Genomic DNA, 26,471 nt, shown 5'->3' with positions numbered 1-26,471 from the left:
TTCCCTGATGATCCCTGCACAGAGCTGCAGCAGCGCAGTGGTTAACCCTCTGCTTTGCATCCCCAACCTCATCAGCTTCAATCACAGCACAGAAGCAAAAGGGATGGGCGAAGGACAGAAACTCCTTGACTTCTTCGCAAGAGAAAGAGATTAAGGGGGTGGAGCTGCTCAGCAGTAGCTTTGCAAGACCCCAAAATCCAGTGCACATTCTGCACCATCTGCAAACTACATCCAAAAACAGCTGCAACACCCCAGAACCTCCTAAAGCATTGCATTTAGGCAGAGCCATTTCCCAGTGTGCAACAGTAGGATTTTCCCATGGGACGCCTCCCCCACAGAGTAGGCAGGGCCATAAGGAACCTCATAACCTTATTTAAAAGTCTCTGTTGCTCGTAATGGGAGGCACTTACCCCCTCAGATCCATCATTTGGTTTTATTGCTGGTAATAACTCCCGGAAAGTCCTCAACAGATGGAAATTTTATTTGGTTAATCATCGCCATCTGAATTGCTGTAGGAAGGCGCTGGCGGAGGGAGCAGAATGGAGGCAGAGACAGGGTTGCACCCACCCCAAATCCCAAAGCAGGTAAATCCACAGCACTGCACTTTCCCCAGCCTGACCCATGAGTTCTGCATGGCTCAAAGTTCATGGGAGGTTTTAATTTTGCAGGGGGCATTGCAATGCTCCTTGGGCGTAGCATCCTTCTGCAGCAGACCCCAAGAGATCGCAGCCCTGCAAACAGCAATGCAAGCCCATTTCTGCTAGGCACACATTATGGCAAAGTATATATTTATATCTACAGGAGGAGGAAGTGCTGCATAAGCCTCGCTATCACTGCTGTACATGCGTAACCATGTACAGATATCCTCATTATATACTTTTCTTATTTTTGTAAGACTGATTCCCATGCAAACCTCTGCAAATCTGCTACTCCCCTTGGGCAGCACAAGGCCCTACAAGCTGGAGCTGCTGCAGAAGGCTGCACTGAGAACCCAGTGGGTGGGTTCAGGGCATGATCCCAAGAATTTGCATTCAGTTGTGGGATTTCTGCAAGAACTAAGCCCAAATAGGGCATGTGCGTTGATGTATAGGATGGGAGGTATAACTCAGTTCAAAGGCTTCATGCCCTGGTGAAAGATTCCTTAGTGTGATACGGGGCCCCAACCCACACCAAAACCAACTCAGGATCAATAAATCACCATACAGAAATCCATTTGGTGCAATAATAGAGGGTTGGTTTTGCATTCCCTGAAGCAAAAAGCACTGGGGGGAGCGGGGAAAGGGGGGGAAGGGAGGGGATTAGAGCCACTCCTGCCCAGAGGAAAGATGAGCTCATTATCTGCAAATTAAGCTGGATTAAACCCGAATTGCAAGCCAGCAGCATGGGGCAGCACCAGGGGCAATGCACTCTGCCTTGGTTGCAATATAAAAAACAATACTTTAAAAAAAAAATTCTCCGAATTCAACTTTCTCCCATTTTTCTTTCCTCTTACTCCTTACCTCCTCACTAAGGGAGAGTGCTGGGGGAACTGTCATGTTGGCACTGCTGAGTCCATGGGATTTTGCAGTTTGCTACAGCAAGGAAAATATTGACAAAGAAGGGCTGCTTTGTTAAATCTTTATATCAGAGCAAAGCTGACTTTCATCCCACTCTGCAGCTACTTGTTGCTTTGGATGGAATAATTGGGACATTGCCAGCATCTCAGGGCTTAATAACGATGCACCTTCAGCAAGACCCCCACTTCTTTGCATGGGAACACTGTTCTGCACAAGCGTGCCCATCGTACAGCAGAGGTGGGAGGCTGGAGGAGCATTGCTGTGCCGTGGCACTGGTATGCACTATCTAATTCATTTTCAAAGGCATACGGGCAGCAAGCAAGCAGGGCCATGGTAAGCTTGCTCACTGAGCTGCACGCATGCAAATACATACATATAAATACATATGCTCGTTATCTGGATGCTCCTAAACATGAGTGAGGAGAAGCAGAGACCACCAGCTTGGTGCCATGAATGCAGCACCCACCACAAAGCACTCAACCCTCACCATCCCCATCCTGCATTTCCACAGCGAGTTAGTTTCCTCTTTTTATTGCTCAGGTCTATCATCCCTTCTAAGTCTTAGCTGAGCCTATCTTCAGAGCAGACCTGCCTTTGCAGCTCAAAGTAATTCCTTCTTTGCTCCTCCACCCTCCAAGGGGGGCTCCTGTGCAGTTTGTTATTATTACTATCAGAAACTTCTGTATTTTTTTTTAAAGGCTCTCCTCCAAAGGGCATCCTTGGGGCAGACCACTCCCCCACCTTGCTAGGAAGGGACCCTTTGATATCCCCAACCCTTGCTGAAACAAATGCACCATTCCCCAACCCCCTGCACAGATAAAAGACCCTTTGGGGACAAAAGTCATTGATGGGGAGAAAAACCCAGGAGGCATCAAAATATTTTGATTAAAGGCAATGGAGGGGGAGAATTTTTTCAGTGCTTTAGTTTTCTGATAGCTAATCCATGGCACAGCACCATCATTTACCACTGCATCCTTTGCAGTTGCACCATTGCACTGCTTACCACCCCACCACAGCTGCACCACTTCACAGATTTTTATTTTTTTTACCCTACCTTTGACAGAGACAACACACACACACACACACACACACACACACACACAAAAAAAAAAAACCCTTAAAACCATTTTCTTCTCCTCCATCATTTATCTTAGAAAATCAGGTTGGCATCTCCCTTCAATGCCAAACAATGAGACACCCCCTCACACAGGGAGGTTTAGGGAGAACAAGGAAATAAATGCTGGTTTGGGGGCTAAAAGCCCCTGGGGCCGCTTCATCCCTATGCCAGCCTGCCCCCACAGCGTGGGCTTGCAGAGCGCATCCCTTCCCCAAAAATAAACCCCAGTCACGGATCATCTCCAGCGCTGTCAGGTTGCATTTAGATTGCAAAAGCACTCAGCGGCTGCACCCAGGCTGAAAGCAGGGCAGGGCTGCTGCTTGCTCAGCTCTGCATCCTAAAAAAGCATCTGCTGGTGGCTAAGCAGCCCACGCCACCCCCTGCCCCAAGTTCTTCAGCCCCAAATCCCCACTGAGTCTTGGTCCTATAAGCCAGTCCCGAGGGAACGTAGTGAGTTTTGCCTGGGGGAGCAAGGCCATTAATTTCTCAACTTCATTCCCTAATGACTCAAATCAGGAAAGGGCCATAAGCTGCCACTGAGGTCACCTGGAGCTGGTGACAGGAGAGACAGCCAGGGTGTGGGGAAGGGTCTGGCCCTTGTCTGCACTGGAACACCCTTCCTGCATCCTGCCCATCTGCATCGCGCCTTTAGGAGACGCCACCGGGATGCCCCCAGGGAGATGCAGCAGGGACAGCCTGGGAACACACCACCAGGATGCTCCCTGGGAGATGCCACCGTGGCAGCTTTGAGACAAATCACTATTAAGCACTTGAGAGATGCCACCAAGGCCTTCTTAGGACCTACCATCATGGAGCCCCCGGGAGATGCCACCAGGGCACTTTGAGACTCCATAGCACTCTTCAGGAGATGCCACCAGGGCCCCTTTAGGACCTACCACATCCACATACCTGCACCCAGCTATGTCAGCATGCTCACGCACAAGTCATCCTGACGGGAAAAAAGAACTGAGGGAAAAGAGCCACTACTTCTTTGGCACCATTCCCCACCAGCATAAAACTGGCTTCCACCAGCTTCACAGCTACTATGGGATGTCACCAACCCCTCTGATACCGTATCTTGATTCTGAGACCGGAGGAAAACTTAATCAGAAAAAACTTTGAGGCAAAAAGAAAAAAAAAAAAAAAAAAAAAAAAAAAAAATCCCAGCAAAGCACACCCAATGGCTAATTAGAAAAATACTCAAAAATTGGTGCAGGGCAGATAATCTTCGCTCACCAGCAGCACATCTTCCCATTTCAAGGCTGAGCTGCAGGGAATATCAATCTGATAATTGTAGTGCTACAAATGAAAATCAAATTGAAGGCAGTTAGAGAATCACATTATAAATTGATTAAGTCCGCAGACAAATCTGCAGACCTCCCTGGCCTTGGGATTCTCTGTGTGGAAGGAGAGGTCTGAGGAGAGAAAAGAGATAGGGCACCTTTGGAAGTGGTGGAGTCACTGTCCAGTGGCTTTCAAGAGATGAAGATACGTAGCACTTGGGGACACGGTGGCGATGGGCTGATAGTCAGAATTAATGCATTTAGAGGTCTTTTCCAACCTGAATTATTCTATCCCCTCTGTCCATTATCCCCTCCATCCCACACCATTTCTGGGGAGAAAAAGGCAATTTTAAGGCTGCTTCTTGATTTCTGAGCATGAGGGTCATATCAACTCGTTGGGATACTGTTGACAAAGATGGAGAAAGAGCTGCAATGGAAAGAAAACATCTGCACAAACAGGTTACAAAGTATTGCAAGGAAACATGCTGATTCCTATGGGATTTATTTCCAGGCTGAATTTCACCCAAAATTTCCTGTACTCCAGAAACAGCTCTTATGCTCCAATCGGAAGTCCCCAAACCAGCTCCCAAAACACTGCATTATGTAACCCCAAATCCTCACTTCATAGTCAAAAAAGGGCTATTTCAGCAAAACCCCGTTTCAGCACAGCCAGTATCCAATGAGTGCTCACACCTCTTCTTTATTTCTGCATCTCCAAGTGCCCCAATATATACAGATTCCTTCTTTATACAGCTCATAATATACACCTTATTTATATATATATTTATAGATATCCACACGCAGACACACAAATGCCTTCAAGCACAGCCCCAGCGCCTCCAAAGCCCGCAAGGAGGTCATTGCTTTCCATGTTTAAAAACTCCCCTCTCCCAGCATGCAAACTGGGGTGTTTTTTGGGGGGAGGGAGGGGAGTCAAAAATGACAATTTTTATGGTGATTTTCCTTTCGTTATTTTTTTCCTCATTTCTCCTTTAAAAAAAAAATAATGGGGTGGTGCACTCACCAATGCGACCGCCCCACGGCAGCGTGTAGGGTGGCTTTGAGGTAGGCGCCGCGCGGGCATCCCCCAGCTGCTATAGCATCAGCGGGAGCTGCCAGATGAGCAGGGTGCTGTCAGCATCACCGCCCCGGCGCTGCGGCTCAGAGTTGAAGTTACGGTACCCTCTGCCCCCTGAAATGATGGCAACAGAGGAGATCTCCTTGCGGGGAGCATCGCGGGCACAGGGCCGGCTCCGGACCCACACATCGGGGTCATCGGCCATCTCGTAGATGGAGCCATCTTCTTCCGTGTGCTCTGGGGCCACAGTCCCAACCGGAGCATCCCGCACTGACAGCAGCTGCCCAGGGAGGTGGGAGGTGGAACGGAGGCGGTACTGCAACAGGATCCCTTTTTTCCTCATTTCCCGCGGTGGGGGCCCATCCAGCTCTGTGGGTTTCTCTTCCCCACCTTCTTCTTCCTCTTGGTCTCCTTTCAGCACATCAGGGGCCAACGTGCTCAGTGCCACGGCCAAGAAGTCCACGGGGCCGCCGTGCCCATTGAGGGACACCATGCCTTTTCCTGTGCAAAACAGGGATTTGAATAACAAAGAGCCCAAATGTCATCTTACGAGGAAATTTTTGGGGTGCTCACCAGTGATTTTGGGGATGCCCTCCAATCGGGGCACGGGCAGCAGAACAATGATGCCCTGGTCGGTGCCGACCCACAGCAAGCCTTGACAGATGAGCAGGCTGGTGACACGGACGTGTCTTTGCCCTGAAAAAAGGGAAAAAAGGGAGAGAAGAGGCTTGCAGCAGCACTGTCCCTTCAAAGTGGATAACTGCCATCCCCAAATCAAGCATCATCCATGCATGAAGATCTCTGCATGGGGAAAAAAGCATGAAAATATCAATAAATAAAGAAAGGAAAAAAAGAAAGCAAGAGGAGCAGAGAGAAGTGAGGCTTCTAATGGCACATGAATATTTTATCGCAGGGACTTCGCGCTGCAGTGTCACACTCAGTGAAGCAATATATCTGTGGAGATGTAACTCCAGTTCTCGGCAAGAGCTTTATTAATGGGCTGTCTGGTTAAAAAGGATGAGGGAGCACAAGTTCAAAAATGCATTAATACCCAATGCTCACTTGCCCAGGAAGAAAAGGAAGTGATAAATATTTTAATATGCCCTAAAAAAAAAAAAAAAAAAAGAAAAAAAAAAAGAAAAAAGCAACTTACATGAGTAGCACGCGTATAACTAATTATGCAATTACAACGTTTTGTAGCTGGAACAAGTGGGAGGCAACCTTGCAAGCCCAGGGCTGAGCCTTGTCTTTTCCTTGGCACATCAGAGCAGCTAAGAGCCAAGATGCCCTCAAGAGGTGGAGAGAGAGGGCATGAGGTAGAGGTGTGCATGAGCAAAAAGTCCTGCAAGGGTGCAAATATAGGTACATGGATGCAAAGATGGGGCACATTCGTGCATGCACAGACGCACACAGGTATAATTAAAGATGGGGTACGTGGAAACACTTGGGAGCAAAGATGGACGCAAGGACGGGGTGCACAGATGCATGTAGTGGGAGCAGGAGTGAGATGCATGGATGGCATGTGTTGATGCACAAACATGCATGAATGGGATGCACAAGTGTGAAGAGTAAATGCATGAATAGGTGTACAAGTGCCAAGACTGGATGCATGGACAAAGAGCTCCCAGCTTTCCAGCAAAGCTCGGCCTTGCTAAAACCCTACTCAGACCTGCCTAAGCCCATCCTAAAGCTCCTGCAGCCTAAAAACACCCCTTTTCCTCAGAATGCTAGCTTTTTTCTCTAGAGCTCTCAAGTCTTCAGAGTGATGCTCCCAGCTCCATCCCTGCAACCCTATTGCGGGAGGTCACAAGACAAAGCTCAAACCTTTCCAGCAGATAAACTCACAGCACAATTTCTCTGCAAAGCAAGGCACCTGGAGGATAGATATCCCAGGTTTTTCATTCACTGGGATGAGGAGCCCCACCTGGGAGGACAAAGGTAGTCCTGGTAGCAATGTTGATCTCCTGCAGGTGCTCCAGTGTCTCGGTGTGGAAGAGGCGAATAGAGGAACCAGAGGAAAATGCCATCCAGACACCACTGCCTGCCTTGATCATGTGTGTCACGCTGGCCTCTGTGTCCGGATGAGCCTCAAAGGTTTGCTGCCCAGAGGGAGGAATCAAGATGAAGTCAAAATAAAGAAGAAATCTCAATAAAAGGCTGCTTAGTTGGACTCTCTAGAGGCTGCTGTAGGGCTGCAGACTCATACTGGAATGGCAGGAGGTGGGATAGAGGTCCTGGCCTTCCTCACCAGCTTCGCTTTTAGCGGACACCAAACTCAGCCCCTCACCAATCTCCTCTTGGCTCTGTAGGGCAACAATTCAGCCTTTCCCACCACTCTTTCCCAGTTCTCTTTACAGGACTTTTTGCTGGACCTAGGTGCGTCTTTCAACCTTACACCAAGGTGGAACAACACCTTCCTGCCTTTCTCCTGCACCAAAAGCCAGCAAGCAAAGACTCAGCACCTGCACAGGACCTGCTTAGGGTTTGGTGGTTCATGGTGACTTCTGAACAAGAGGAACAGAAAACAGAACCATCCTCCTCTGACATATTCCAACACAACCAAAACCCCAACCAACACCACGTTTACCTGTTTTCTACACATTTTCCACCTCTCCCTGCTGCAGTAAACCCTCACGAGCCCTAAATATCACACTGAAGAGCATTGGATTTATGGATCTGAACCCACATTCATGAAACAAACTCCCTGAGAATCTCCCAAGCAGCAGATTAGGCATAAAAACTCAGATTAGCATCGTAAGCAGGTTGGGAATGGCTCGAGTCTGCAGATACGGGATGCTCTGGAGGAAAATAGGCTGTGGTAGTATGACAGTGCTGAGAAAAGGGGAAGTTTAGGGGTTAACATGATGGAGGAACCTGCTAGGAGCAGGAGCGTGGCTGCAGCATGCATTGTGCATGCTTCTACAGGCACTCATTTGCTGCTTAACTGCAAGTCCAGGGTCTTGCTGCAATGCAGCTCCCGCTTTCCACAGTGCAGCAATGAGCCCACAGTGCAGTTTGTTGGTGAGCAGCATGCAGGATTGAATCACCCCCATGTACCCACTTCGACGTGACTTCCCTTGTGGATTTGAAATTTTGCTTTTAAAAGAAAAGGAGCAGCAACAGAGCCCTGTCTGGAGAGCATTAGTGTGGTGCAGCATCCCAGCATTCTTGCACAAAGCAGAGGTGGATGAAGATTATTAGGACATCTTCCCCTTTCTCCCATCCAGTGTGGGATTTATTCCCTAGGGCTACATTCCCAATCTGCTATTTATGGACCTGAGTTTGCAGAGCTGCTCTTAAACAGGACACGTGCAACTTCCCATAGGGAATCCAACCCAACTCAGACAAGCAGAGAGCAGCAATTGGAGCTGTAACCCGCTGCTGCACGCTATCAACCTGCATTGAGTCCCAGGCCCCATTCCATCCCCCCCATAGAGATGCTCAGTGCCACTGGGTATGGCATCACCCAGGCTGTGCCTCCCTCTTTTTCTCCCATGTTTTTCTTCTGTGAGAATTCCCAGCTGGCTCCTGTCATAAATAAGATCAGAGACAGAAAACTAATACAGGCCCCTGATGCATTATTCATCCTCGGCACTCGTTTTAGGATGGATTTACAACAGCTAATACATGCAAACTAAGTTTAGGTATGAAATCTGAAAATTAAAGGTAAGAAAGGTTTTTTGTCATTGTTTTTTTGTTTGTTTGTCTGTTTGTTTTAAATAGAGATGACTACTCAACATCCCTGCTCACATAGCTACAGGAAAACTGTCCCAAAAGGGGCACAGGGGGTGGTGACGACGCTGGGTTCTCCTGAGGTACCTGAGCACAGAGGGTGGAGGCATCAAGGACGGTGACCTGGTTGGCACAGCTGGCCCATAGGGTTTCATCCAGCATCAAGAGCGCTCGCACAGGGCTGGTGCCCACAGGCAGGCAGGTAGGCTGCTCAGTCAAGTCCCACAGCCCCACTAGAGCAGAGCACAGAGACCAAGACTCAAAATCAGGGGAAAAAAATAGATATTTTCACATAAGCCCAACTGCAGCATGTGCAAAGAAATGCTAGCACTGAGCTTCCTTACTGCACAAATGCGTCCCCTTTGGGTGCTGGGGTCACCTCCTGCAGCCTCAAATCTCAATCCAAACCATCACTGGGAACACAGGTCTGAGCTCTGCCCCAATCCCAAAGAAGTCACATAAGCAGCAGTCAAGCCTGGGACAAGTGGTCTCCCTTCCATCATTTGTATGAAAAATAAAGGATGGGGCAGTGTGCACAGGCAAGACTCCCCCAGTTTGCAGCACCCAGAGCTGGGGATGCTTTGCTGCTATGCAAACATCCCCTGGCAGCTGCACACAGCCACAGCTGCACAGCCACCTGCAATGCTTGGGCACAGGAATTGTTGTTGCCCCCTCCCCCCAACCAACTTGGTTTTTTTTTGTTTGTTTGTTTTGTTTTTCATTTGTTTTGACTCCTAAACTGCTACTCCAGAGTTCATTCATCTGGGGCCAAACTGAATTGTCTCAGTGAAAGAGAACCAATCTGGGTTCCCATGAACTCACCACAACCAATGGGTAACTGCCTTGCTTTCAAGTGGGCAATCTATTTCCACTGCAATTTTAAAACCATATACTCAGGATCCAAGAATTTAAAAAGCCCTGAGGCTGTTACAGCTCTGCTCCCAGCAGCAGGACTTTGCTACCAAGCAAAGCGTGCTGTAGGTGGGCTCTACTCACTGCTATTTCAGGAAACCTTTGCTCTAATGAAGCCACACAGCAAATTTGCAGAAGATAGGGAGAAGATATTAAAAAAGAAAAAACACAACCCTGCTAGCAGCTTTTTGCCTTTCACATGCATTTGTGCAATGAAGGGGAAATCAAATCCACGCTATTCACTAGCTTGCACACTTGTTAAGTGAGAAAGTGGGGTGCAGAGGTGCTTATATACACACTATAAGCAGCTTTGGTGCTACTTGCTGCAGGTTGTGAGCTAACAAGTTTGGTGTTTTTCCCCAGATCAGGGTGCTATTTGAGGCCCTTTTCTACCCTCTAGTGATGAAGCGGAGAAAAACAGCAGGGAAATGACTCCCAAGAAGTCCTCAGATACCACCCTCAAAGCAAAATCTCTGCTGCTGCATCTCCCCCTTGTTGGCCACTGAGACCACACTACAGGGCCCAAATTGAGCCCTATTCATTATGCCAATGCAAAATGCCATCTCCCACCATCACTCAGGGTTGCAAAACAGGATGAAATAGTGCAAAAACGGTGCTTCCAGCACTATTTTAGCAACCAGCACACTCAATACATCCCACTCCCCATTCCTGGAGAGTCACAGCAAAGCACGAACAGGGTTGCTCTCCTCACCATTGTTCCTCGGGTATGCGGCCACTGTCCCATCCTGCAGCCCTGCAAACAGGTGCTCAGAGCTGTGCTTCAGGCAGAGGACTGGCTGCATGCCAGGGCTCTTGCAAGTCAGCAGGCACTGCGTCCCCGTGTCCACGCTGCTGTACACTGCGATGCTAATGGGAAAAATGCAAGAGCAGGAAGAGCAGGAGGTGCTGGCGGTCATTGCTTCAAAATTTTGGTGCAGAGCTCCTTTGCAGTAATTGCATACAGAAGAGGGTTGCAGGAGCAGTGGATGCACAATCGCACACCCCCACATATGCACAACTGCACACTGGTGCTCACCTGCCGTCCCGCAGTCCCAAGCAAACAGTGGGATGCAGAGTTGCAGAGGGCTGCTCAGCACCTGCCCGGGGCTCTTCGGTCCCCTCCTTGTCCCCCTCAGCTGCCTCAGGGATGTACTCCATACACAGCACTGGCGATGCCACTGGGAAGGATTTTACCGTCCGCGGCACCGAGCGATTGAGGGAGAAGATCTCCACTTGTCCCCCTGCACCTGCCTGGCCACCCCCAACCTGTGGGGATCACAACAAGTTTTAGCATCTTGAGGGTGGAAATAACCCAAACCTAATGTTTTTTGGCCCAGTTTGCTCACCCAGAGGTAGCCCTGCGGCAATGAGGTGCTGACAGCAGAGAAACCCAACAGTGAGGATTGCACAGGGTTGTGCACTGCAGCGCTGAGCTGTAGGAGACACATGCATTTACTCCACACATGCCCCAAAAATCAAAACCTGACTGCAGTCCAAGCTCGTATTTCTTCCATTTGTCCCCCAGACTGTATCAATTTCTGACAAGCAACATGGTCACCCCCTCCCAACCTGTCCACCACAGGATTTCAGTCTATTACCACCAAAAAGGGAGCAGGAGGGGAAAGAGCTATATGGCAGATGAACAATGCTTTTACCTGCAGATCGAGGGCTTTGGAGGAAAAGGCAGGCATGTGGCAAGAAAGAATGGGGCACCAGAAGGGAGCTTTGCTCTTCTTGTCTTCATCGGGACAGAGCCAGCCCGGCTGGTTCTCCTCCCCTGTGGTGAGCAGAGTAGATTAAGGACAGCCCCAAAATAAGCATGATTGGGTGCAGCAAGAGATGCAACATCACCCACCCCAACACCAGCCTTTGGGATGCCGCAAGAAGCCACCATCCATGGTGCGCATCCCAGCATCTTCTCCAGCTCTTGCCCAAGCAACCACATTAAGCAGCATCAACACCCCCTACTCACTCACCCCCACAAACCATGACAAATATGGAAGGAAAAACCTAATGCATTTCTTCACATCAGGTTTTAATGTGTTTTCATTTCAAACTCATGGATACAGGATTATCCCCCAGGCAACACAGATTAAAAACATAAACTGCTCAAAACAAGGGAATCAAAAATCATTTGAAATCGTGTTTGAGTGCTTGGATTCCCCCTGGGCTGGAATAATTTTTCTGCCATTAAACTTTTTTTTTTTTTTTTTTTCTGCAGTGATTCATGGTGTTAAATAGGAAGAGAGACATGGAGGTATCAGGAGGAAGGACTCTTCCCTTATTATTTGCCCTATTTCATTAGAAAACAGAACAAAGACAGCAACAAAGACAGCATATGACCATATCACCAAGCATCCCAGAGACACCACTCAAAAGCACTGAAACAAAACATTTTGAGGAAAGAAATGCCATTTCCCCCTTCCAACCAAATGCTTCTTCCAGCACCTTCATCCCACCTCGTACCCTGCTCCCACTCATTCATCAGGATGCAACCCCTTCTCTGCCCCCAGATTTTGTTTTTAGAAGCAATACCACTCCAACAGGTACTCACGCAGCCCAATCTTGGCCAGGTGAAGGCAATTGACCCAGGAGATCTTGCTCAGAGGATTTGGAGTGATGAAGACCACCATGACACTGATGGGGCGGCCAGACCTGTACGGAAAAGTCAGTAGGTTGCCTTCATCCTTCTCCTCCTCCTCCTCTCTGCAGCGGAGGTAGCATCAGGGAAAGCCCCGTCTATTCCCAGAATTGGGAACCCACTTGTCCGGCTTGCCAGGCAGCAGGAGACGGAGGCGGCACTTGTTGGCAGAGTGGATCTCTTCCTCCTTCACCTTCATCATCCTCTGCAGGGCCAAGCACCAGTCTTGGGCCACTGTCATGTTCAGGTTCTGAGGGAGAGAGAGGAATGGTGGAAATACCTCCAGAAGCCTGAATCCCCAGGATCCATCTGCAAGTCAGCTGAGGAGCTCAGGAACCAACCACCCACCCACCCAACAAACCACTGAATGACCTGGGTTGTGAGGGACCTTAAAGGTCATCCAGTTCTAGCAAGATCATTTAAGGAGGAGTGACAGATATCCATGGGGCTAGCACAGAGCATTCAAACGAGCCCCCTGCAGCTCCTCAAGTCAAGTCTTAGCAGGTTCTCTCCTAAAACAGCAAGAGATGCGCCCCCAGAATGGCAGTGCTTGTGCCCCCCAGAATGGTGGGAGCTGTACCAAAGAGCTGGCATTTTGGTACCTGGTAGGTGCCATGCAGCGTGCTGATGAGCAAGGTGATCTGTTCCACCACTGCCAGGTCCTTCTGTAGGTCCTGCAGCTCCTGGAAAAGCCGCGGTGGCCCCAGGTAGACTTTATCTTGGGAGAAAAAAAAAGAAAAAGGGAGAAATGCAGGATTGGAAGTCATGTTGCCCATACACCCCAAAAAATCATGTGGCTTGGGGCCAGGTGCTCACTGTGCGAGGCCGGCCCAGTGGGTGCGTGCTTCTTGGCACCAGCGTTGTGGATGACCACATTGTCCTTGTCGTAGGCACCGCTCTCCTGCCCCACTTCCACCACCTGCACCTGCGGGAGGGCCGTGCTCCACTTCACCACATATTTGGGGCCCAGTGGCACCAGGCTGCTAATTTCCAGCTGGCCTCTGCCAAGGGAGGATGTGAAATAGCAAATCAATTGGCAGCTGGTGTTGCTAGTCCTGCAAACCCCACTGGATCCCCCCTGCAAAAAGCAGATGGTGAGCACAGCTTGCAAAACCATGACGTGCACTGGCACATGCCTTCACCCCCATACACAGGGCACAAACACAGCAAGCCACACTTAATGCCTACCTTGGGTTCACTGGCCTGGATAGGGGGGGAAAATGTTAATAAAAATGCATTACTGGGGGCAAGAAGAGGGTTTATCCATTACCCTTAGCAGCACCAATCCACAAGACCCCAAAACCCAGGGAGCTCCCATAGGATCATTGCACAGAGGCTCAACACAAGGATTTGAGGGCAAAATAGCCCCAAATTTGGGCTTCCTCCTCTAAAGCAAGGCTAAGCAGTTTGGGGGTGTACAATCATCAAATATACATTTAGCAGAGTGGTGTGGCTAGGCTGGTATTTCACAGGTCGTACATCTAGAAGGATTATCACAGTGGAAAGAGATAATCAACAATAAATGAAAATCCTCACCCATATCCTAGGCTCACAGAAAAACAATCCAAAGGGAGGGATCTCCAGAAAGAGACCCTTCCTCAGTGGCAGTCAGCCCTTAAATGGGGTCTGAGAGGTGCAGCCAGGCTCCACCCCTTCTGATCACACAGCTGAATCGCCTTCACCTGTGCGCCCGCAGCTGACTCAGTGCTTGCCTCAGGTGATCAGAGGTTCAGGCCATGATTCAACTGTTCCTATACACAGGGCAAGGCTAGCAAAACCCTTTAAGCCCAAAATAAAAGTGGGGAAGGGGAGAGGTGCTGATGGGATCACTTTCGCTAAGTGGCTTGGGGCTGCTGGCACGTACTTGAAGTTGATGTTGGCACAGACCAACATGTCACTGAGGAGGAAAACCTTCCGCTCCTTGGACTTGATGAGCTGCCCCCGGTCGCCGTACACCGTCTCTGTCAGCGTCTCACAGAGCAGGAGCTGCCGCTGCCCTGAGTTCAGCAGCTGCAGGAGGATACAGCAGGAAAGGGGCTCAGCCTCAGAGCTCGTGTGGTTCTTGCCCTGCAATTTGGGCTGCATTGGGTTTGTGCAATGATTCTCCCTTTCCTAGGGGCATGCACAGCTCCAAGCTCTGCAGAAATGCCTGTGCAAAATGCTCACTGTACAACACATGCGCACAACACCCCAGTGCAATGCCTGGGCAAAATGTTCCAGCTTTGCACAGCACAGACCCTTTGCACCACAGTGCAACCTCTTTGCATGTGAATTCCACTCTGCCAAGAGCAAAGAGTCCTCAACATGACCCTTCTGCAGCCCCCTTTGGGATTTGTTTTGTCCTCTGTCCCTAAATGCTGGACCCTGGGCCAGGCTGCAGAGGCCACCACGTGCTCCTAGCACAGCCCAGGATGTGTTGCAATAGTTTGGTGCAGGGTTTTCCACCAACGGTTGCAAAATCAAGCAGATGGATAGAGGGGAGGAGACTACAGATGAAAATTTCCTGAGTCGCAGACTTAATTTTTGCTTTTGCTAAATGCTATTGTGAAAACAAGAGCTCGGCTTCCCCAAAAGGGGAGCCCCAAACTTCACCACTTCTGCAAACACCAATCAAAGGGGATAGCTGCAAACCCAGCCCCTAAAACTCCCATTGCAAGGGAATGGGGAAGAGGAGCGAGGCTGAAACACGCACCTTACTGAGGCTGCTGCGGTCACTGATGCTTTTGCTGAGCTGCTGGATCTCAGCCACCTGGTCAGCCACACGTTTCTGCTCATTGAGCTTCTCAGCCAATGTCTCCAGCTCAGTGAGAGCCAGCTGGAGGGACAGGCGGTCCGCATGGCCCTTGGGGGTGTTCTTCAGCATGTCCTGGGGAGAGACAATCATCAGCACAGTGTCACCAGCTTCAACAAGCTGCGATGGAGGAAAACCCCCTGCTGGGATAGCGGAAGTCCCAAAGGCAATTCCACAAGCCCCAAGCAGTGCCAACCCCAAAACAAGCCCATTGCTGAGCCACCCTGAAGTAATGTGCCTGCCAAAGTGGGGTGCAAAGCATGGCGTCACCCATACCTGTAGGAGAAGGATGAACTGGGGGAACCTCTGGATAGGTTTCACCATCAGCCCATAAAGCGTCACGCGATCGGTGCTTGCTATCTGCCGCTTCTACTGGGAGTAAAGTTAAAATTAAAAAAGGGGAGGGGTTCATCCAAAATGGTGACCAGCAGCTGCATGTGCCCACATTTGGGACCCACTGACCTTAAGGAAGTCAAGGAAGGCAGGTTTGGTGAGACAAGCCTTCTTGATAAGGGACATGGCAGTGGTGAAGTTGTTGACATAGTCACTGTAGACATCCAGCACCATTGACTTGGAGAACTTCATGAAAGGGAAGAAGGGCAGGATTAGTGCTGTGAGGCACCCTAAAATGGGGCTATGGGTGCTTATGCTGGGAGTACCCATGGAGGATGCATCACTTCAATCCTCCAACCCCATTGCTGGGAAGGGGCACTCAACTCTCCTCCTACCGAGGCCACAAAGAGGTCCCCAATCTTCTCAGCAGAGTCCCACTCAGCCACACGGGAGGAGAGGGCGATCTGGAACATGGAGTGGCACTGCAGAATCTCCTTCAGGCGGAAAAACACCACCTGGCATTTCCTGGCGCTCAGCACTTTGGGCTCCATCTCCATCAGCGGGTTCCTGTAATCCTACAGTAAGCAGCAGAACATCAGCATCCCCCAAGCCCCTCCAACACTCCTAAAAACACTCCCCCAATGGTGGGTTCCCCACCTGCAGGATGCGCTTCAGGGATTCCACATAGCTGCGCTCACTCTGCACGATGGAGCTCAGGATGTGTCGCCGCACCACCTGCAAATAAATGGGGAAGGGGAAAACAAACCCCATGCAGAAGTGATCCCAGTTACACTGCTTCGTGCTCACTCACTTGTAAAATTATTATTATTTTGAGATGCTCAAAGGGAAGGTGAAGGAGGTGCCCATCCAGCACCCACCTGCTGGGGGCTGAGCCCTGTGGGCATGGGGCCAAGTTCAGGCGGTGGGTGCTTCACGTCGGAGACAGTGACCTCCAGGAAACCTGTGTCCTCCTCCTCTGAATCTCCTACCACCAAAAAGCAAAACAAAATAAACTTATTTCACATTTTTCTTGCAAGCTTCTTGGTGCTGAGCACACCCCCACTCTAGAAGGGGCATGCTGTGATGCTCCAGGGGCTCTGACAAGGTTTACGGCTGCCGGCACCACCTGTCTCAAGCACTGCAGCTGTCACCAGACACCAGCATGAGTCAGGGCTCTGTGAGCTGAGGTGCTGTCAGATCCCAGTGGGAAGGGGCCAAATCCTCCCCAGAAAGCATCCCAGATTAGGGAACCCCCTCTGTTTCCTTCCTTCAAGAATGGCTCTGATCACAGAGAGGCACAAAAAAGCAGCAACGCAAAGCAAAGTGCAGAGCAAAAGCACAACACAAACCTCCTGGCATCCAATCCTGCCTTACCCGAGGCCGAAGCAACTGAGGAAGAGGAGGGTGAGCGGATCACGGTGTCATGGGGCAGGGACAGCTTTCTCTTCCACATGCTGCAGCCGTCGGCCCCACTACGGCCGCCCCAGCCCCCAGCACCCCGCTCCCATCCCTGTGCATATAAATAACCAGAGGGGAGGGCGCTGCCACCCGGGTGACCTTTTTCCTTCCCTAATTTAGGAAGGGAGGATCCCAACGCGTTGCTGGTGGCTCCAAGGGGCCACGCTGGGTGCTTCCCCCCCCTTAAAACCAGCATTGCACGTGGGATGCTTGGAGCACCCTTCTGGCCAAAATCCCACCCCGGGACACTATCCCACAGACTTGACAGCAGGGCATGGCACACGCAGCAGATCCCCAGTGGCCCCAATGGATCCAGAGGGGCACCTAGCAGGATCCTACCTCGTCCGCAATGCTCCAGTGACCCCCTTGAGATGCCAGGAGTGGGTGGTAGCTTTTCCGCCTCCTTCACCCTTCTCCTACGCTCCCCATCCCCTACAGGGTATGAATCATATTTTGGACACCCCAAAACATTGCATTTTCCTTCTTTTGGCTGGAAAATGGGGCTGCTTCTTATCTTATGGGGAGAGCACAAGGTGCCACCAAAACTAAATAGAGATGTGGGACTATCTTCAGGGAAAGGATCTGTTCAAACCCCAAGTGGTGCACCAGCACCAAACCTCACCCTGTAGCACTAATGGGATAGATCAAGAAAACTGCAGAACACCTCAAATCTCACAAAAAGTTCATCATTTCCTACATTGCTCAAATGCTCTTTGGGCTGGTGTTGCCCTGAAATGTATGCAAGTAGGACACCCACAGGCTGGATGCTTTAGGAAGGACAAGGAGGGGGCTGATCAGAAAAAGCAAAGGGGAAAATGAATTAAAAACCATGAAATGCAGAAGGTAAGTTGGAGAAAGAACACGGTAGATTCCAAATGGATATGGCTCAGTGAGCATGATGGTGATGGGTCAGCAGTTGGAGTGATTGGTCTCAGAGGTCTTTTCCAACCTTAATGATTCTAGATAGATTAATATAAGAATAATGTAAGCTTGGAAGGGGACACCCCACTCACCTGGCACTTCCTTACGGTGCAGGAAGGTCACCTTCCTCATCACTGCGATCTTGGTCTTCTCCAGCCCATCCTTGGTGCCACTTTTGGCCGCCTTCATCAGTTGAGTCATCTGAGCAAAAGGGGTTGGGATGATCAAGGTCACGCAGCACTGCGTCCCCCCCCACAATGCCTTGGGGACATCACACACCCCCATTCCTCCCTAGGAAGGCTGAGACTGATGGGGAAGCTGAGGAAGAGGAGGGGGCTGAGCACCCAAGGGGCCACCTCCGTCTCCTTTGTGGGGACACAGTGATGTGCCAGCTTGCGTGCAATGCAGCAAAGCATGAGCATGCAGCCAAAGCCAAGAAAGGGAGGGAAGCATGACGAGTGTACTGCAGCAGGATTTTGTGAGTAGGGCCATAAAGGATGTTCACCCTTAGCTTTGCACCTGGACTTGCAGTAGTTTTAGTGCAAACTGAGAAAATCCCAGCGTAAACCAGCTGCAAACCACCAACCTGAATGCTCTGAGGCAGGGAAAGGCTTTGCAATAAGTTTCTGTCCCACTCCCAATAATCTCCTTCCCAACCCTGTAGGGGTTAAACCTTCTCCGCTCCACTTAGCACACCTGAACCTCGCTCTGTCCAAACGCCCCTTGAAAAATAAAAACCCAAACAGTTGATGGGGGGGCTGATCAGTGACATAAGTACTGGAGGGATGCAGATGGGATGGGGGAGGTGATAGCGACGGATGACCCCACGCCTCCAACCATCATCAGGCAAAATGGGCTGAACTGAGCACGGGTGCACTCATATCCTTACAGAGAGGCTTTTTTCTCCCCTCAGGGAAATTCAGGGAAGGGACCGAGGAGGGACAGTACCTTCCAATCATACTTCTGCTTCAGCTCCTGCATGTCTTTCCCCCCAACTCTTAAAGCCAGGATGTCCCTCTTAGTCCTGGCGTATGTCTCCTTTAGTCTATTCAGGTCTGGAGAAAGCTGAGCCCCAAGCAAACCAGGCAGGAGGAGAAGGTAGAGGATGCAGAGAAGGCAGAGAAGAGAGATTCAGGTGAGAAGCCAAACAATTAAAAAAAAAAAAAAAAAAAAAAAAAGGAGAAGCCATGAAATCGTTCCAAAGCAGCACAATATGGGTAGTGGGTTCCCATAATCTGGCAGGGAAGGGGAGTGAGCAGGGAGCAGCAGCCATGCGTTGAGATGCAAAAGGGAAAATAAAAAAGGGGAAGGAAAAGGAAAAATAGAGAAATCAAATCCAAAAGCAGCGCTATGCTGATTGTGCATCATGTGAGAGCATGTGGAGAGTAAGCCCTGAGACACGTCCGGTAAACTTGTGGGGAAAAAAAAAATAAAATCAATAAATAAGAATAATTAACAGAGCTTCACCTTGGGCTGGAAGGCGGCCCGGTGCTTGGCTGGCTCAGCCTCTGGCTTGCTCTCCTCACCCGACTCCTCGCTGTAGCTCTCAAACTCGCTGGAGCTCCAGCCCAGCTCCTCGCCGCGCTGCACGTCCTCGTAGATCAGGCTGCGCCCTGTTAGACAAAATCCTGCTTTTCCCTGTGGACTTGTAACCCCATCATCCCAGCTGCTTTTCTGCTGTTTTTTCCCTTTTTGGACCCTTGTAGCAGTACAGGATGTGGATTTTGCTCCCACAGCCTCAGTTTGCCTGTCTGTGAAATGGGTGCACAGCCCCAACAAGAAGAGGGCCTGGGGCTGTTCCTACCATCCTGGTTGGCATCGAGGTTCTCACAGGGGACGTCGTCATAAATCACATCGTCCTCTGCCGCCGTGAACTCAAAGCGATCACCTTGAGAGAGGGAAAAACAGGGAAACAGCCCCAGAAATCCCCATCAGGACTCAAAAATCCAGCTAGGGTGCGGAAACTGTTCCCAATCCCACGGCCAGGCTGGGATGTGGGGTTAGAGCTGTGTTCTCCCCCTCACCCCAGGTGTTTTAACCCACCCTGGTGGCCGCTTTTCCTCTTCCAGGTCTGGGTTTTGATGTCATGGGGATCCTCACAGGCTTCCCCATTGCTCACCCGCTCTGGCAGCCTGTAGGGAGGGCAAAGACACCATCAGTGCAAAACCCCAAGAGCGTCAAAAGGAGCTTGCACAAGTCCCCACTGTGCATGCATGCCCCAAACCCCACCACTCCACAACACGAGGGGCTCACCCCCATTTGGCAAAATTAAGCCCCCATCTCACCCAGGGTGCAGACTCAGCTGCAACCTATGGAGGAAGTTTTGCACCGCCAGAAAAGCTGACGTGTTAAAGATGTGAGGTCAATGCCTCTGGCTTTCCGGCTGAACTGCAAACTGCAAAAGCAGGGAGTCCTCTCAGGGAGGGATGCAGCTCGATACAAAGGAAGAAAAAAAGTACAAACAAAATGCAGTGCTTTGCAGAAAGCCTGCTGCTCTGGGGCTTGGAGACCCTGTTGTTAGGGCTGGCCCAGAAAAAAAAAAAAAAAAAAAACACACAGGATTGATGCACAAGTGTCAAAAAAAGGCTTTTTTTTTTTTTTTAATCTTTGTTCTACACAAAGCTGAAGATTAAGAGAAAGATGCTCCAGTGAAGCTGGACTTGGTTTCCCCACTTTGCTGCATCCTGTACATGCCTCTCGCTGTCAGATTTGTATCTTCCCCCTATGTGCCTGTGTGAAAACCCACCTCAGGTACCCTGAAATCCCCCTGCAACACCCCCCAAATTCTTGTGTGCTTCAACCTCAGATCCCACGCCCCCAGTCCTTTTATAAGCAGCAATGAAGCAATGGAAATAAAATAGGAAAACTGAGGCACAGCACCAGGCTGGGACATGCTAAGGAAGGGGGTGACCTCCAAAATCACATTTTCTCCCCAGAACCACACATACCCTTCCTGGGTGTCCGGCACCAGCCCCTCTGTAGGGTAAAAAAGCAAAGAGAAATCAGGTTAGTGGCTGAGCTCATGAGCCTGGCCAGCCAAAGCGGACACTTAGGAAACAATGGGACCTCACCGGTGCTGCAGCTGGTGGCACGGTGCCTGCGAGGAGGGGCCTGAAGCACTGCACCCCTGCTTGGCTCAGTGGCTGAATCTTCGTCCTCCTCCTCGTCACTGTCCTCGAAGTCAAAGGCTTCACCCAGGTCCTCCTCACCAGGGGGAAGCTCGCTGGGGGGCTGCGAAGCAAGGACAGTACCTACTGTGGGGCAGGGGGGCAGCTGGGATGAAGCCATGGCACAGGGGGTCCACACTCTCCACCTGGGCCCTTCCCTGAGCCTTTCCTGCAGGAAAGGAAAGGAAAAATGGATTCAGAAGATAGAGCAAACTCATATTCATCCCTTGGACATCCCCCAGGACCCTACAGTGAAACAGATCCTGCTCCAGTGCTGCAAAACCTTGCAAGGAAGCAGAAACAATGCTCTCAGGTGCACAGCAAGATTGCATCACCAGATCAATCTTACGCATGCATGTGGCCAACCTGACCCATGCATGGCCAAGTTCCGTCCCCTCCCAGCTTCAGGTATTCATCCCGAAGGACTGAGCCATGCTCAGGGAGTGGGAAGAGCCAAACATCCTCCGTGCAATCAATGGTTCGTCTGCTCCAGTAACACGAGATGCCCCAAAAGGTCACCAGGAGGAAGTGGAAGGGCAGGGCAGAGTCCTGAGACCAAGGGAGGGTGCAATGGGAGAGAAATCACAACAGGGCAAAATACGTCCCAAAAGCTGCAAAGACCCAAATGGGTCCCCAAGACCTGCAAAGAACAAAAGAGATCCCAAAGCCCACAAAAACCCAAGTGGGTCCCAAAAGCTGCCACTACCCAGTGAACAACAGATACCACCACCATGCTGCAAGCTACTCAGTTTTGCATTTCACCTGCAAAAAGAGCTGCAAAACCTTTTGCAAACAGCAGTAGCAAATCCTCCCCGTGTGCACAAGTGCCCTATGCAACCCCAAGCCCTGGACTGCACATCTATGGGTGCTGTGGGAATGGGAAGCATGGCCCAATCCCACTGCAATACCCCAAAAAGCATCAAGCTGGCCTTTTCCCCCCTTTACGAGTTCATATCACCCCACTGGGGATGAGAAGCTCCAAGTTTATCCCTATGGACGCAAATCAAGACTCAATAGAAAATACACCCCCAAAAGAAGTGCCTCACAAAAAAAAAAAAAAAAGATTAAAAAGCCACCTGGACACCAGAAAAAGATGCTCCGGGAACAGCTCTGCTTGCAGCCTGGGTCCAGCACACGAATGCTTCTTGCTTTCAGTGAGGAGGATGGCAATGTGATGCTCAGCCTAGGTCTGATCCCACTATAAGGTCAGTTACTGTTTTGACAGTTGACATAAGCTCCCATCAGCCCATGTGTCCCACGGACGGTTATTTTCCCATTGCTATCATGGGGCTCCAGCCCAACCATGAAGATTAATTGCATCTCTGTAAGATGAAATTACGGCGCTGTTCCTACCCGTGTTCTCAGTAAGGCATCTTGCTGAGAAAATACATCCAGATAGGATAGGACAAGCGGAGAAATCCAGTGTAATATTGGGATGGTATCTCAGAAAAATGGATTTAAAGCCACTCGAATGTGCCAGCCCCGTCTCCCTCCCAACTGGTGGAAATAAATAAAGATGGATCTAAATAAAGCCACAAACGCAGGGCCAGCTGCTAAAGGCAGCATCCTCCTCCCGGCACTGGCACCCAGCCTCGGTATTTTTAGTTCTGTGCCCGAGCGACAGGTCCCAGCTGGTGGGGCGGCTGCCAGCCCAGGACACGGCCCCAAAGCCCTTCGTGGAGAAAAGCAGGCAAAAAGGGGCCTCCACCCCACAGGTTCCCAATTCCTGCCAATAAAAATGGGTCAGTGCATGGCTTGAGCTCTAGGTGACAGCACTGGCAAAAGGATGTCCAGGTGCAGACCCTGAGATCCCAAACGCAGCTCTTTGAGCAAACACTCAGAAAGGCAGCCGGCAGTGCTCCAGCCCCAGCCCATAAATCACCCATAAAAATGGGTGTAGGCAGCAATAAGGATCCGCCGCTGCTTCCTCATCCACCTCCTTATTGCTTCCTCCTGCTCGTGGGACGCATGCCTGTGTTCCCACTACCACCTCTGGGCTGCCTTTGGGAAACTGAGCTTTGCTCCACCCCAAAAAATAGAGGTGGAAGTCGGAAAACTGGGAGCATTTTCATGGGGAGCATCACCCACATCTCGTGTTAAAATATGAACGTTATAATACAATGTAAGATGGGGATCTCAACGGTAGGCGCAAGCAGAGTTTGCTTTAAGCACCAGTTGGGTCTAAGAAAATATGTAGCATTGGATATAACACGGAGGTGCCTGCCACAGCTGCACTTTGAGAACCAGTTGGGCCCATGCACTTAAGGGCCACATGTAGAAATCCTCACACTTCCAGAGTGAGGTGGACAGACAGAAGGGCTTCTAAGCGATTCTAAAACTTCCGTTTAGGAATGAGTGCAATGGGGAAGAGTTGCCCTGTGCTTTCCAAGTACTCAAATCCGGGATCTTGGGGCCAAGCATTAGTGATGACAGCCAGAAAGGGATGTTGAGTGAGAATTGTGGGTGAAACAAGGCAGAAAGAGGCATTTTATCCCCCAGATTATCACTGTGAGGTTTTCTGCACCCAAAATTCAACCAAATGAAAATTCAGAATTCAACACTCTTTTTCCTTTTCTTATCAGCTCACTGTTACCAAAAGACTTTGGTGGATGGGAAAAAGTTGGGAAAAATGTTTGCATTTCTGCTGCAGAGTGGCTCTTTTTGGGGCACACATCCCGCTGCTGTGTTTCCAGGCAGAACCCACAGCCTCAGCACTGTGCTGTTCCCAATTTCCTTTTTATTTTGCTTTTCAGTATCTCTGATCAACCGGAAAATTCATTCCTTGGCCACCGCACACCATGAGAAGTGCAAATGCAACACAAAAAACAACCCCAAAAAAATCTCCAAACAAAAAAAAAAGGTGAAAAATCAGAATTATGATGCTTAAAAAGACATTAAAAAAAAAAAAACACACAAAGCAGAAAATGTTTTTGCCTTTTTTTTTTTTTTTAACATAAGAGCATTCCCAAAATCAGAGCTGAAGATGACAACAAATTTGAGTCCCCAGCTGCCTTCATTTCTCCCCCACGCAGAGCTGCTTTGCCAACATACATCCCAGCACATCATAAGAAGCCTTTTTTTCTGCCCTATTTTTCCTCTTTTTTTCTGTTTCCTCCAATATTTTGGGCAAATCTTGCTCTGCACACCCAGCAGGCTGACCGAAACAAAGCTCAGAAATTAAACACACCTCCATCTCCTTTGCAAACTTTGTGTCTCTGCAGCATACACCACACCATGCCCTCCAGTGCAACTCCCCCCTCCAAAAAAACCCCAAATCACAAACGGGGAAAAGTGCAATTAGCATCAAGCATTGTATTTGCTGACTTCAGCAAAGCATGCATTAATATAATCACTGAGGAATATTTATATATAAAGGAGAAGCCCTTCTTGTTGTCAAAAAAAAAAAAACCCGAAAAACATCACAAACAGCTTTGGAGCTGCTCAAAACCCTACAGAAATTTGGGGCGTTTTCTTCCAAATCTGCAGGAAAAAAATAAACTAGAAAACAATGCAGGCATGCGTGGGTGCAAACCCTGCAATTCAATTGCGCCACCAAAGCAACACAGCTCCAGGAGTTGGTGCTCAGCACCCCAATGCTGTGCTTACATGTGGGGGGGCTGCAAGCATTGCACGATTTGCAAACAGTGCAGAAAACAGGGAGGATTAGGACAGAAATGGGTGCAGGAATGGCACTGTGCAGCAGCAATAAGGGCCAACGCTCAGCATCCTCCTCCTCCTCCTCCCACCCTCCCTATTCTCAATCCTATATATCTATATGCAATAACAATAAATAAATAGAAAGGGAAAGCTTCTTCCTGCAGCAAACCCCAACTGCTTGCAAAAGGAGAGTAGGTACGAGGCTACCTCCTGCCTACAGAAGGGCCACCACACTTCAATAAATTTAAGATTATGGGTACATGGGGCCACATAAGCGCAAGTACACATAGAGAGGGAATGGGAAGAGGGGGGAAGGGGAGAGGGCTGTGCTAACCTGGGAAGGCCGTGTCTCCTCTGCCTTTGTGTCCGCATCGGCCAAGCAGGATGGCAGCGAGGGCAGCAGCAGGCGGTGGGGGCCCTAAGGCTGCCCACACCCCCTCCAGCCCCATAGAAAGGTCCCCATGGCTGGGCTGGGGGCTCCCAGCTGGGGCCGCAGGCAGGCGGCGCTGGGGCTGGCGGAGCTGGGAGTGCTGGGCAGCGAGGGATGCCGGGATTTGGGCAGTTCCCCCCCCCTTTCCCTTCTCTTTTCCCAAAGCATCGCTGATTTACACCCTTGCTGCTACCAATCCAATCTGGATATGGTCCCCCTTGCCCCCCCGCCCCCCTCCAAACTGACTTTTAACCCTTTTGCATGCTGCAGCCCTGTTAACCCTCTCACTGCTGAGCATATCATTTGTGCAAAAAGAGCTCCCAGTCTAGCCTGGAGCAAAACTGGGAGTGCAGGGGAGGTTACAGAGTGTGTCCTCAAATTTCTAAGAGAAAAGTATCTTCTCATCGAATTTCTTACCCCAAACCATTTGCTGCAGATTGCAGCCCCCAAAATGCAGCTGCTATCCACATGAAGTGCACCACAATCCTATTTTGAGGGTATTTTCCCCAAAGCTGCAATGTGGTGCCATGTGCAGGATTTGCAGCCTCATCTCTTTCCCATTCCCAGGGCAGCTGCTGGTTTCTGGCCCCAGGCAGAGGAGAATAGTCCTTCCCCCCCCCCGCCATCTCAAGAACATTACAGACGGAATGTTTGGGAGCAGACAGCAGTGCCTCCTGACCCCAATCAAACACTGCAAAATCACTGCCAACCCACTCTCACACCCATTGGCCCAGCAAATCTCGGCACCAAACTCACCACACATCTCATCCTAGCCCCCCCTCCCCCCAAACAACATACAGACCAAACCCAGTAAGTCAAAGCAACACAAAGGCCACCCCATGCACACATGCATTTAATGCTACAAATTTCCCCCAACCTCACCTGTTTCATCAGCACTGGGGCTGTGTTTTCCCAGCACAGGAAAGCCCCCCCCCCCCGGCACACCCCGCCGCCACACCTCTGCACAACGCCTCTTTGAAAACGCAGGCGGTGGCTGCAAGGCCGGTCCCAGCCCCAACCGGATGGACAAGCCCAGCAAAAAATATATAATCACTACCCGTGCCCTTTGGGTGACTCAAGAGAACCAAAAACATTTTTTCCTGCAGGTAATGGCATTGCTGCTTGCTGCCTTGCACCCACGGAGCGTATGTGGGAACAAGAGCAGTGCAGCAGAGAGGACTTTGGCCCCAACAGGTCTGTTTTCTCAGGGCTGGGTAACAGCAACCCAGCTGCCACAATGCAAATTCAAGTTAATTTTTCTTGTTTTTTTTCATGTGTGGAAAATAATCATTAACAGTGAATCGTAAGCTTCTGAGCCTCTCCAGAGGTCATCCCAAAAGCTTCACAGCAAGGACTGAAAGCCTTCCTGCTGGGCACCCAAAAGAGCTCTGCAAA

At 50.1% G+C, this 26,471-nt stretch overlaps 1 protein-coding gene across 1 annotated transcript; it reads right to left on the bottom strand.

The window, feature by feature from the left end:
* Positions 1 to 5,050: 5,050 nt before the first annotated feature.
* ARHGEF10L (Rho guanine nucleotide exchange factor 10 like) lies at positions 5,051 to 21,110 on the bottom strand (the record flags this gene model as incomplete). Its single annotated transcript, XM_079545638.1, has 27 exons — positions 5,051 to 5,535; positions 5,608 to 5,730; positions 6,959 to 7,133; positions 8,854 to 8,999; positions 10,391 to 10,545; positions 10,715 to 10,944; positions 11,025 to 11,111; positions 11,334 to 11,455; positions 12,233 to 12,333; positions 12,442 to 12,569; positions 12,922 to 13,037; positions 13,136 to 13,320; positions 14,184 to 14,329; positions 15,012 to 15,185; positions 15,387 to 15,479; positions 15,573 to 15,689; positions 15,839 to 16,018; positions 16,101 to 16,178; positions 16,322 to 16,428; positions 17,241 to 17,333; positions 17,915 to 18,023; positions 18,771 to 18,887; positions 19,290 to 19,435; positions 19,600 to 19,710; positions 19,866 to 19,954; positions 20,771 to 20,798; positions 20,894 to 21,110. 27 exons carry the CDS (start codon positions 21,108 to 21,110, stop codon positions 5,051 to 5,053), a joined length of 3,858 nt encoding a protein of 1,285 aa, XP_079401764.1.
* Positions 21,111 to 26,471: the final 5,361 nt, after the last annotated feature.

This window comes from Tetrao urogallus (genome assembly GCF_951394365.1).
Source record: "Tetrao urogallus genome assembly, chromosome: 21".
Classification (NCBI taxonomy): domain Eukaryota; kingdom Metazoa; phylum Chordata; class Aves; order Galliformes; family Phasianidae; genus Tetrao; species Tetrao urogallus.
This window is presented reverse-complemented; position numbering and strand designations above follow the sequence as displayed.